Raw genomic sequence first — 13,181 nt, 5'->3', positions numbered from 1 at the left:
TTAGGACGAGCAATGTCAGAGTCCGGACTTTACAGTGTATATACTGAACAAAAATATAAACACAACATTGCAACAATTTGTCTGAGTTACAGTTCATATATGGAAATCGGTCAATTGAAATAAATTCATTAGGCCCTAATTAGGTCCTGATTTCCCAATAACTGTTGGTCACAGATACCTTTTCTTTTTAAAGTAGCGGGTGTGGATCAGAAAACCAGTCAGTATCTGGGTGAACACCATTTGCGACACATTTCCTTTGTTGATCAGGCTGGTTGATTGTGGCCTGTAGAATGTTGTCCTACTCCTCTTCAATGGCTTTGCAAAGTTGATGGATATTGGCTGGAAATTAAACATGTTGTTGTACATGTCAATCCAGAGCATGCTCTGGTGAGCATGCAGTTCATTGAAGAACAGCGACATTTTCAGCTTTCAGCAATTGTGTACAGATCCTTGCAACATGGGGTCGTACATTATTGTGCTGAAACATGAGATGATGGCACGACAGTGGGCCTCAGGATCTCATCACGGTATCTATGTGCATTCAAATTGCCATTAATAAAATGCAATTGTGTTCATTGTTCGTTGCTTATGCCTGCCCACACCATAACCTCACCACCACCATGGGGCACTCTCTTCACAATGTTGACATCCGCAAACTGCTCGTCCACACGACACCATACACATGGTCTGCAGTTGTGAGGCCTGTTGGGCGAACTGCCAAATTCTCTAAAACAATGTTGGAGGTGGCTTATGCTAGAGAAATTAACATTCAAATTCTCTGGCAACAGGTCTGGTGGACATTGCTGCAGTCAGCATGTCAATTGCAGGCTCCCTCAACTTGACATCTGTGGCATTCTATTGTGTGACAAAACTCCACATTTTTAGAGTGGCCTTTTATTGTCCCCAGCACAAGGTGCACCTTTGTATTGATCACGTTGTTTAAACAGCTTATTGATATGCCACTCCTGTCAGGTGGATGGATTATCTTGGCAAAGGCGAAATACTCACTTACAGGTATATAACAAAAATGGTGCAAAACATTCTAGAAAAATAAGCTTATGGAAATGTCTGGGATATTTTATTTTTAGCTCATGAAACATGGGACCAACACTTTGTATGTTGCGTTTATATTTTTGTTCAGTGTATATGTTATGGGATGGATAGACAATATGGACAGTATATGGATAGAATATGTAGTATTTCTGAACAATAGTATATGTACAGCAATAGTTAAATAAGATGGGCCTAACATACATAACCTCTCAGGTTACATATGAAATGGTAAAACAGTATGTAAACCATATTAAAGTGACCAGTGTTTTTATCTAAACCCTAATTAGGCAAGTCGGTTAAGAACAAATTCTTATTTACAATGACGGCCTACCCCGGCCAAACCCTAACCCGGACAGCGCTGGGCTAATTGTGTACCACCATATGGGACTCCATATCACAGCCGGTTGTGATACAGACTGGAATCGAACCAGGGTCTGTAGTGATGCCTCTAGCACTGAGATGCAGTGCCTTAGGCCCCCAAGTGGTGCAGCAGTCTATGTGGTGCAGCAGTCTAAGGCACTGAATGGTAGAGTATGCTGGTCGAGTGCATGGTAGAGTATCCAGGTGATAGCCGGCTAGTGACAGTGACTAAAGTTCAGGGCAGGGTACTGGGTGGGGGCTAGGGGTGATTATTTAACAGTCTGATGGCCTTGAGATGGCAGCTGTTTTTCAGTCTCTCGGTCCCAGCTTTGATACACCTGTACTGACCTCGCCTTCTGGATGGTAGAGGGGTGAACAGGCCGTAGCTCGGGTTGCTGTGGTCTTTGTGGATCTTCTTGGCTTTCCTGTAACACTGGATTCTCTAGATGTCCTGGATGTCAGGCAGTGTGCCCCTTTGATGCTTTGGGCAGACCACACTACCATCTGGAGAGCCCTGCAGTTGCGGACTGTGCAGTTGCGGTACCAGGCGGTGCTAAAGCAAAACATGATGCTCTCAATTGTGCATCTGTAAAAGTTTGTGAGTTTCAGGTGCCAAGACAGATTTCTAAAGCCTCCTGAGGTTGAAGAGGTGCTGTTGCGCCTTCTTCACCACATTGTCTGTGTGGGTGGAACCTTTAAGTTTTTCAGTGATGTGTACGCTCCGAGGAACTTGAATATTTCCACCTTCTCCATTGTGGTCCCGTCGTTGTAGATAGAGGGGTGCTCCTTCTGCTGTTTCCTGAAGTCCATGATCAGACCCTTTGTTTTGTTGACATTGGGTGAGAGGTTATTTCCCTGGCACCACACTCCCAGGGTCCTCACCTCCTCCCTGTAGGCTGTCACATCGTTGTTGGTAATCAGGCCTACTACTGTTTTGTGGTCCGCAAACTTGATGATCGAGTTGGAGGCGTACGTGGCCATGCAGTCATGGGTGAACAGGGAGTAGAGGAGGCGGCTGAGCACGCACCCTCGTGAAGACCCAGTGTTGAGGATCAGTGAAGTGGAGGTGTTGTTTCCTACCTTCACCACCACTTCAGTGGCCCGTCAGGAAGTCCATGACTCTCAAAGCACTTCATGATGACAGAAGTGAGTGCTATGGGGCGATAGTAATTTAATTCAGTTACCTTTGCTTTCGTGGGTACAAGAACAATGGACATCATGAAGCATGTGGGGACAGCAGATTGGGTTAAGGAAAGATTGAATATGTCTGTAAACACTCCAGCCAGCTGGTCTGCACAAGCTCTGAGGACACGGCTAGAGATGCCGTCAGGGCCTGCAGCCTTGGGAGGGTTAACACGTTAAAAAGTTTTACTCATGTTGGGCATGGAGAAGGAGAGCCCACAGTCCTTGGTAGTGGGCCACATCAGGAATTTTGTCCCATTCCTCCTGAAAGAGCTGGTGTAACTGAGTCCGGTTTGTAGGCCTCCTTGCTCGCACATGTTTTTTCAGTTCTGCCCACAAATTTTGCGATGGCCACTCCAATACTTTGACTTTGTTGTCCTGTAGCCATTTTGCCACAACTTTGGAAGTATGCTTGGGGTCATTGTACGTTTGGAAGACCCATTTTCGACCAAGCTTTAACTTCCTGACTGATGTCTTGAGATGTTGCTTCAATATATCCACATAAATTTCCATCCTCATGATGCAATCTATTTTGTGAAGTGCACCAGTCCCTCCTGCAGCAAAGCATCCCCACAACATGATGCTGCCACCCCCTTGCTTTATGGTTGGGATGGTGTTCTTCAGCTTGCAAGCATCCCCCTTTTTCCTCCATACCGATGGTCACTATAGCCATTGGCTTTTTTATGGCGGTTTTGAAGCAGTGGCTTCCTTGCTGCTGAGCGGCCTTTCAGGTTATGTTGATATAGGACTCTTTTTACTGTGGATATCGATACTTTGTACCTGTTTCCTCCAGCATCTTCACAAGGTCCTTTGCTTTTGTTCCGGAATTGATTTGCACTTTTCGCACCAAAGTACATTAATCTCTGAACTCGTCTCTTTCCTGAGCGGTATGACGGCTGCGTGGTCCTGTGGTGTTTATACTTGAGTACTATTGTTTATACAGATGAACATGGTACATTCAGGCGTTTGGAAATTGCTCCCAAGGATGAACCAGACTTGTAGAGGTCTACAAATTGTTTTCTGAGGTCTTGGCTGATTTCTTTTGATTTTCCCATGATATCAAGCAAAGAGGCACTGAGTTTGAAGGTAGGCCTTGGAATACATCCACAGTGACACCTCCAATTTACTCAAATGATGTCAATTAGCCTAACATAAGCTTCTAAAGCCATGACATCATTTTATGGAATTTCCCAAGCTGTTTAAAGTCACAGTCAACGTAGTATATGTAAACTTCTGACCCACTGGAATTGTGATACAGTGAATTCTAAGTTAAATAATCTGTCTGTAAACAATTGTTGAAATAATTACTTGTAGATGTAGATTACAAAGTTGATGTCCTAACCGACTTGCCAAAACTATAGTTTGTTATCAAGAAATTTGTGGATGTGTTGAAAAACCACTCCACAAATGAAAATCCACTCCCAATGAAAAACCACTCACAATGACTCCAATCTTAGTGTATGTATAAACTTCCGACTTCAACTGTATGGGCATTTCTTAAATGGCATGGTTTCCCAGATGGTGTTATAAAAAATGTAACAAATTTGTTTGCAAAATTAACTGTTCAAGTGAATATAAACCACTCACTGACGAAGCCTTCATTGTTGAGAGGCGTAAAGCAGGCTTGTCCTCTATGTGCTGGCCATCAGCCCCTTGTTAAAAAATAATTTTAAAGGATGAAAGGATAAAAGGTGTATCTGTTGGAAATAGTCGTGTAGTTATCTCTGCTTATGCCGACGACATGTCTTTATTCATTCGCAAGAAGAATTACATTTCATCATTTTGGATTCTATGAGAAAGAGCTTTCTAAACCTATAGAATTGAAATATTAAATGTAATTGCTCAGCATCTATATACGTGGAACGAATTTGACTAAGAAAAACTGGGATAGAGAAGAAGCTATAGTTCATGAGGTGGCAGTTTTTCTTGCGTTTTTTGATGAAACAAACGATCTGTTATAGTCACAGCCGTGATTTAACCAGTTTTAGAAACTTCAGAGTGTTTTCTATCCACACATACTAATCATATGCATATACTATATTCCTGGCATGAGTAGCAGGACGCTGAAAAGTTGCGCGATTTTTAACAGAATGTTCGAAAAAGGAGGGGGTAGACTTAAGAAGTTAACTTCTTAAGTCTACCCCCTCCTTTTTCGAACATTCTGTTAAAAATCGCGTTGACGTTGATTTACTTGCACATAATAGAACATTAGAACAGAGCCCTGTGGGTCCTGGTCAAAGGTAGTGCACTAAACAGTATAGGGAATATTGTGTCATTTGTGAAGCAGACCATGACTAAAACACTTTTATTCCATATAGGTCGATTGGCTCTCACGTTCCGACCCACATTCCGTCTGACTTCTGTTAGAATCTTAAAGCACCTCTCCGTAATTAGTTTTCCAGCTCAATGCCATCCCCGGAAATATTATAAATTGAAATAGCCAAACCATTGAACAGCATCAAATATCCAAACTTGTGCCTTTAAAGCCCTGTACCCCTGTGTATACATTCATTGACTGTTTTTTAGCTGGCTGACCTTCAACTATAGTCCTCCCAGTGTTCTCTCACTGACAAAGCACAGGACAAATAACCACTTCTCAATGGCATGCTGCTAACATTTCTCATGAAACACTCGCTTCCCCTGTCCCGCTGCCCACCACAACACTGTTATCCAGGGTCCTTCAGAGGAGCACTGAAGCGGAATAAACGCAGATAGTTCCACATGATTCTTCAGATGCTGCTATAGCTGCTTTGCTAGTTACAGTACAACTTTTATCATATGAACTTGCTGCTTGTGAACAATTAAGGAGACAGCATTTCTACCGTAATTGCATGTTAGCGGACAGTATAAATGTATATATTGGGTCTCTCCCTTTCTCTGTACGCTCAGTGTGCGTGTCTTTGATGTGTTGGAGTCACAGGGGGCCTGTGTTAGTGAGGTTGTTGTTTTAGCGGCTATGCTATGTTAGGCTTCCTGTATGTGATGTACTCATAGAGTTGGATAGAGAGCACACTTGGCCCGAAGCCTGCTTTTGCATGGGCATTGTAATGGAGGGCTTTCACCATTTTGAAGTAGCCAACTATGTTGGGCCTCCTACGGGTTAAGGAAGGATCACAGAATTACATTCAGGTCAGCCAATGCTTTATACTCCTGAGAAAACATTGCAGCACTAAAGGTGGCAGTAAATCATCAACCTTGGCTTTATCCCCATTCAGACAATACACACTTGTGCACAGTAGATGGTGGTATGCACATTTTTCAGTCAATTTACAGACTGCCAGTATACTCATGTAGGATTAGAAGAAGAAAGTACAGCTATCCCTCAATGGCGCTGTGCATAAGCAGCCATTGCAAAGATAGGAGATGCAAAGATAGGAGATGAGCTCTCTTGTTAATCTCTATCGGTTGTTGTGATGTAGCGACTAGGCTATGCTAGGTTTCCTGTGTTTACCCTGTGATGTACAACTCTTCCCAGCCCAGCTAGGAGTTTTTAAGGATCTGCTCCCTCCAGCCTACAGCTAATGATGCAATTGTGTTTAAAACAAATGCAACCAGCAAACTCATTTAGGGGCAAGTTCCACAAACAATGCCAAAACAAGAGGAATAGGAAATGCAGTAAACTGTGAATGTTTTTTCTGAGTTTACGAAGGGTCGTTTTCACAGTCTAATGTTGATAAAACAGAGGTTGGTTTTGTGAGTATAACCAGTTACACTGGTTTTTAGGTAGAATGGTGTCCCTCTGCTCTCATGTTATGTGTAATAGCCTAAGATGTATGGATTCAAATAGAATCTGTGATAGTTCATTCTTGTTCTGTATTCCAGTTCTTACATTGCACTGACATTAGCCTATTCCCTCTTGTACTGTCTTTCTCCCCCCCAAAAAATGTTGGTCTGTGTTATAAGATACAGTTATTTTCCTGTGTCTGCTCTCAGGACTAAAATGTGTTGTCTGTTTCTCTGCAGGTCACCTCTCTCCATGGAAGACCTCCAAACAGGTAAAACACAACTATTTGTGTGTGTATATTTATTTGATTACAGAGGGAGAAGGGTGACAGTAACATATTTAATCAGTGTGTGTGTGTGTGTGTGTGCGTGCGGGTTTGTCTGTCTCCAGGACTTAATTGAGCAGCCTGGGAGATGTTTTTGCCTTTGCTTCACTGCTGATTTAACCAGTCTTTCTTGACCTGCTTAGACCATTGGTGGTAGCTTATTATGTATTTGTACAGTACTTCTCTGAAAAGAGGATGGGCTTGTGTTATTTTTGATTCAATTAGGCACATTTTTATAGTGGTGGTTTTGGCTTTGAAAACAATTATTTAAAGACATGCTCCGGAACTTTGGCGACAGCTTAGTATTTTTTAAACCTCCTGCTTTATGCTGTCAATGTATAGTTCATACATGCATAATCTATGAGTAGAATTATTGTGTTAGCTACCTCTATTAGCCACAAAATCCCTAGCCGTGCGGCACCATTTTCCTTACATTTTCCACCATGTGGGCCAGACCCCTAGCAATTCAAGTTCTAACCAATGAGCTTCAGCCCCTTGTCATTTGAGTGACAGCTAGCAAGGTGCAGACACAGCAGAGCGAAAGAGAGAGCAATGACATTGTGCACATACATTGTACATCATTGTCGAGGATAACTTTTGGCTCGTGAGCACCACTTTAAGAACTACTGGCTAAAATGTATAGGGTAAATCCAATTGAATTCAATCACTTTTTGGCAGCACCCATTATGATTTGAACGAAACCTCCTATACATATTTGCCCAATGTAGAAGTGCTCAGGAAGTGACTTTTGGACCTGAATGCCAAAACAGTCAAGATACAAAAGTGCTCCAAGTTGACCCCACCATACCATGAGACATCCATGTCTTCATCACTGGAAATGATAAATGGCTTTTTTTGAGTTTGATATCACTTAAAAGCTTAGAAACAGTATACTGTCCTCCTTATAGTGTGTGTAACCATAACTTCACAGCCAGCCAAACTCCATTCAACAAGAAACTGAAACAGTCAGGGATAGGCTTCCAAAAACCTCCAGTGTTTTATTGATGAAACGGAGTGAAACTGAAACATAAAATAATGGAAATACTGATACAGCTTAAGCCTAATATATAAATACACAATACAGTGTTTAGCCAACAACTGTAATTTTTTTTATTCTAAACCCCAATAGTGCGCACACTTCACCTGAATGAAAGGAACTAGCTGCTACATCAATTAATAGACACTCTAGGCAGGGTGGTACACTTGACATAAAATCTGAATTAGTACAAATACTCTCTGATACAACAGAGATAAACATATTAGAAAATGATTTGTACTCACAAGCAATGCTTTCGAAGGATTTAACAACAAGGATGGCAGGAGATAACCAGCAGTGCTGCAACCGTCAACAATGAATCTTATTTAAATTACTGCCTAGTTCCCTTTTCAGCACCAAAGAAAAAACACAAGCTAGATGTAATTCAATTGAATGGCCCCCGGGTGGTGCATATCAAAGTGTATATAAACCCTGAACGGAGCAGAACAAACAGATTGTCAAACTTCAACATTTCTGAATATACATATATATTTTTTTACATTTAACGTCAATGATCTAAAAACACGTAAACTCAAATGTTTTTCACATTCTAATTTGTTGTACCATAGACCCTATTTTACGTTCTCTAAGGTTTTTGTGTTGTGCCCGCCATCAGTTGAGACAGAGCATACTCTTTAATACAGGGTGGTTGTCATATTTTGGCTGATAAATGGACTAAAATGGGAATACATTTGACATTTCAACTTCCAAGTGGTACCACAAAGATGGTTGGAGGTCCATACATCAGACAATGTAAATTGAATGGGAATATCTGTTGTTTTAAATTATAATGTCAATCCTCCATAGGAAACCTATTGAAATAAAATCAAATTGTATTTGTCACATGCGCCGAATACAACAGGGGATAGACCTTACAGTGAAATCCTTACTTACAAGCCGTTAACAAACAATGCAGTTTTAAGAAAATACCTTTAAAAAAGTAAGAGATCAGAAAAATAAATGATTAAAGCAGCAGTAAATAACAATAGCGGGGCTATATGCAGGGGGTACCGGTACAGAGTCAATGTGCGGGGCCCCGGTGTCGAGGTAATTAAGATAATATATACATGTAGGGTGGGGGGCGGGCAATGCAAATAGTCTGGGTAGCTATTTGATTAGCTGTTCAGGAGTCTTATGGCTTGGGGTTAGGAGCTATTTAGGAGCCTCTTGGACCTAGATTTGGCACTCCTGTACCGCTTGCTGTTACGTAGCAGAGAGAACAGTCTATGACTAGGGTGGCTGGAGCCTTTGACAATTTTTAGGGCCTTCCTCTGAAACTGCCTGGTATAGAGGTCCTGGATGGCAGAAATTATAGTAATACAGTAGCAGTCAGTTTGGACACAACTACTCATTCCATGTTTTTTCTTTATTTGTACTCTTTTATATATTGTAGAATTATAGTGAAGACATACACATTTGGAATAATGTACTAACCAAAAAAGTGTTAAACAAATCCAAATATATTTGAGATTCCTTTCAATCAACAGGTGCCTTGTTAAAAGTTAATTTGCGGAATTTCTTTCCTTCTTAATGAGTTTGAGCCAATCAGTTGTGTCGTGACAAGGTAGGGGTGGTATACAGAAGATAGCCCTATTTGGTAGAAGATCAAGTCCATATTATGGCAAGCAAAGTGAAAAGACTGAAGGCCGTCATTGAAAATAAGAATTTGTTCTTAACTGACTTGTCTAGTTAAATAAAGGTCAAATTCAAAAATTTAAATTACTTTAAGGCATGAAGGTCAGTCAATAAGGAAAGTGTCAAAAACTGAGAGTTTCTTCAAGTGCAGTCACAAATGCTACTTAGAAAAATGTAAAATATATTTTGATTTGTTTAACACTGACGATTTACACTGTGTCACGCCCTGGCCTTAGATATATCTGTTTTCTTTATATTTTGGTTAGGTCGGGGCGTGACTAGGGTGGGTACGCTAGTTTTTGTATTGTCTAGGGTTATTTGTATGTCTAGGGTTTTTGTAGATCTAGTTAGTATAGCTTCATGTTTCGTTTTGTTATTTTGTTAGTCTGTTCAGTGTTTCATTCTTTAATTAAATAAGAATGTACGCATACCACGCTGCGCCTTGGTCCGATCGTTATAACAATCGTGACACACTCATAATGACTTGAGGCCAAAACGTTTGTGTTTTGTTGTCACCTTTAATTTATGCACTTTCTTGCGCTATGATTTTTTGGGCACCATGATGTTTTAATAAATATCTTTATTTTGCATTCAAGCCTCTGCTTTTGATTTATTCCTTTATTCAACAGTGCACGGGTCTCTATCTTTTCTGGTAATTGTAATTAGTTAATTAGTCAATTACATTTAAATGTCAATGGTGAACCAGCTAAATTGCCGTGGTTTGAAGCGATAGGTCCATTCTATGAATTACATGTCCATGATTTGAAATGACACCCCTCCCTGTATTCAAGAGCAAATTGTGTCTCAACCAATGGCTGGCACAACACAAAAACCTCAGATGTGAAAAAGTTCTAAGCTACAACATATCGAATCTGAAGCGTTTTCAGATAATTGATGTTAAAGGTTTAATTTTTTAATAAAATAATAAAGAAATAATAAAATACATTTGTAGGACTTTAAACTATGTGGAATTGAAAAACCTATGAATGAAAAACACCTATGAACTGAATGCTCTATTGATTTGAGTGGTCTGTAATTCAGCTTTAAAATGCAAATGTGTACGCAGTTATCTAAACATGACTGGATTAAATTAAAGTAATTGACATACATTTGAAGTCAGAAGTGTACATATACACTTAGGTTGGAGTCATTAAAACCTGTTTTTCAACCACTCCACAAATTTCTTGATAACAAACTATAGTTTTGGTAAGTTGGTTAGGACATCTTAGGACATCTACATCTACATCTACAGATAGATTATTTCACTTATAATTATTGACTGTATCACAATTCCAGTGGGTCAGAAGTTTACATACACAAAAATGACTGTGCCTTTAAACAGCTTGGAAAATTGCAGAAAATTATGTCATACGCTTTAGAAGTTTCTGATTTGCTAAGTGATACAATTTCAGTCAATTGGAGGTGTACTTGTAGATGTATTTCAAGGCCTACCTTCAAACGCAGTGCCTCTTTGCTTGACATCATGGGAATATCAAAAGAAATCAGCCAAGACCTCAGGGAATTTTTTTTTGTAGACAACCTCAAGTCTGGTTCATCCTTGGGAGCAAATTCCAAATGCCTGAAGGTACCACATTCATCTGTATAAACAATAGTACGCAAGTATAAACACCATGGGACCACGCAGCCATCATACCGCTCAGGAAGGAGACATGTTCGGTCTCCTAAAGATGAATGTACTTTGGTGCGAAAAGTGCAAATCAGTCCCAGAACAACAGCAAAGGAACTTGTGAATATGCTGAAGGAAACCGGTACATAAGTATCTATATCCACAGTAAAACAAGTCCTATATCGACATAACCTGAAAGGCCACTCTGCAAGGAAGAAGCCACTGCTCCAAAACTGCCATAAAAGAGCCAGACTATGGTTTGCAACTGCACATGGGGATAAAGATGGTACTTTTTGGAGAAATGTCCTCTGGTCTGAAGAAACAAAAATCGAACTGTTGCGCCATAATGACCATTATATTTGGAAGAAAAAGGGGGATGCTTGCAAGCAGAAGAACACCATCCCAACCGTGAAGCACGGCATCATGTTGTGGGGGTGCTTTGCTGCAGGAGGGACTAGTGCACTTCACAAAATAGATGGCATCATGAGGGTTGAAAATTAAGTGGATATATTGAAGCAACATCTCAAGACCTCAGTCAGGAAGTTAATGCTTATTCGTAAATTGGTCAATTGGTCATTGGACAATGACCTCAAGCAAACTTCCAAAGTTGTGGCAAAATGGCTTAAGGACAACAAAGTCAATGTATTGGAGTGGCCATCACAAGGCCCTGACCTCAATCCCATAGAGAATTTGTGGGGCAGAACTGAAAAAGCGTGTGCGAGCAAGGGGGCTTACAAACCTGAATCAGTTACACCAGCTCTGTCAGGAGGAATGGGCCAAAATGCACCCAACTTATTGTGGGAAGCTTGTGGAAGGCTACCCAAAACATTTGACCCAAGTTAAACAATTTAAAGGCAATGCTACCAAATACTAATTGAGTGTATGTAAACTTCTGACCCACTGGGAATGTAATGAAATAAATAAAAGCTTATATTATTCTGACATTTTTACATTCTTAAAATGAAGTGGTGATCCTAACTGACCTAAAACAGGGATTTGTTACTAGAATTAAATATCAGGAATTGTGATAAACTGAGTTTAAATGTACTTAGCTAAGGTGTATGTAAACTTCCTACTTCAACTGTAAATCTTTTTCCTTTATCCTATCCCATCACTATCTGTCTCTACTGCTGTGCTGTGCCTTCAGATACCAGAGCAGTGGGACCCCCATGGAAGTCCCCAGACTTGCTTGTCAGCCCCAGTGCTTCCCACGGGCACACCCTTCTCTACCCAGCCACAGCATCACATCTCAGTCCCCGACTCCACGGAGGGCTTCGACCTCAACAAACCCGACCCATATGACCTCTATGAGAAGTCCAGGGCCATCTACGAGAGTAGACGTGAGTATTGTTACATGGTGTAAGATAAAGTTTCCGCTAGACAAAGACCTTGGGTAAGTTTGGGATTTTCCCCACTGAGAGAAATTATGATTGGGGGAGGGGAAGCTGATCTTAGATCTGTACCTTGGGGAAACTTCACCCCGGAATGAGTACCACACTTCCGCTTCCTGGTTCTGCACTGGTGGCTTATAGGAGGTGGAGACTTTTCCTTAACTGAGAAGATGTGGCAACGTAATGTCTGTTTTGTCCAGTAGTGGCAGAAGTTATATCCACAGCAACCAAAACCAACAACTAAATCAACATAGCTTCATAACATTATGGAGTATTATTTAGGTATGGCATATTGAGATAATGCTTAACAACACTAAATGTGAATACTGAATATGCAATCAGTAGAATTTGTACCGTCTGTCTTTTTTCTTATTCAGTCTGTGAAGGATATTGATCTCTTAATCCTGAAAGATTTCAAATCAGTGCTGCATTCTCTCCTCTCTTTGCCGTTGTCTGTGTTTGTGGGGGAATTCTCTGCATTCAAATTCTTTCTTTCTCACTATCTGCATCTCCTCCTCTTTCTCACCTCTTTTATCCTTGTTTTTTCTACTCCTCTCCCCATCGTTCTCTCTCTCTCCCTCTCTCTCCCTCTCTCTCCCTCTCCCTTCCCTCTCCTTCCTCATCCCCTCCCTTTCTCCCTGTGCCTCCCTCCCACTCTCTCTTTCTCTCCCCCTATCAGGTCCAGAGTACCAGGAGGTGGAAGTTCACCTGTTGAGGGAGAAGACTGGGTTTGGCTTCCGCATCCTGGGGGGAGACGAGGCCGTGCAGGCTGTGAGTCCGGACGCCCGCGACAAGGCTCGTATGGGACGGGCTGGACAACACACACCATTATACACACCTAGCATGTC

At 41.1% G+C, this 13,181-nt stretch overlaps 1 protein-coding gene across 4 annotated transcripts in view; it reads left to right on the top strand.

The window, feature by feature from the left end:
* Window positions 1-13,181, top strand: part of LOC110525190 (membrane-associated guanylate kinase, WW and PDZ domain-containing protein 2) — a 245,508-nt gene that overhangs the window by 200,160 nt on the left and 32,167 nt on the right. For 3 of the 4 annotated variants that reach the window (XM_036980672.1, XM_021605162.2, XM_036980680.1), the window contains 3 exons: window positions 6,559-6,590; window positions 12,090-12,282; window positions 13,013-13,128. In XM_036980672.1, the coding sequence (XP_036836567.1) occupies window positions 6,559-6,590; window positions 12,090-12,282; window positions 13,013-13,128 (341 nt within the window). The remainder of the gene's footprint in view (window positions 1-6,558; window positions 6,591-12,089; window positions 12,283-13,012; window positions 13,129-13,181) is intronic. The other variant, XM_021605194.2, reaches the window with a different exon arrangement.

Source organism: Oncorhynchus mykiss, chromosome 1 (assembly GCF_013265735.2).
Source record: "Oncorhynchus mykiss isolate Arlee chromosome 1, USDA_OmykA_1.1, whole genome shotgun sequence".
NCBI classification, from domain to species: domain Eukaryota; kingdom Metazoa; phylum Chordata; class Actinopteri; order Salmoniformes; family Salmonidae; genus Oncorhynchus; species Oncorhynchus mykiss.
The sequence above is the reverse complement of the archived record's forward strand: the minus strand, read 5'-3'. Positions and strand labels throughout refer to the sequence as shown.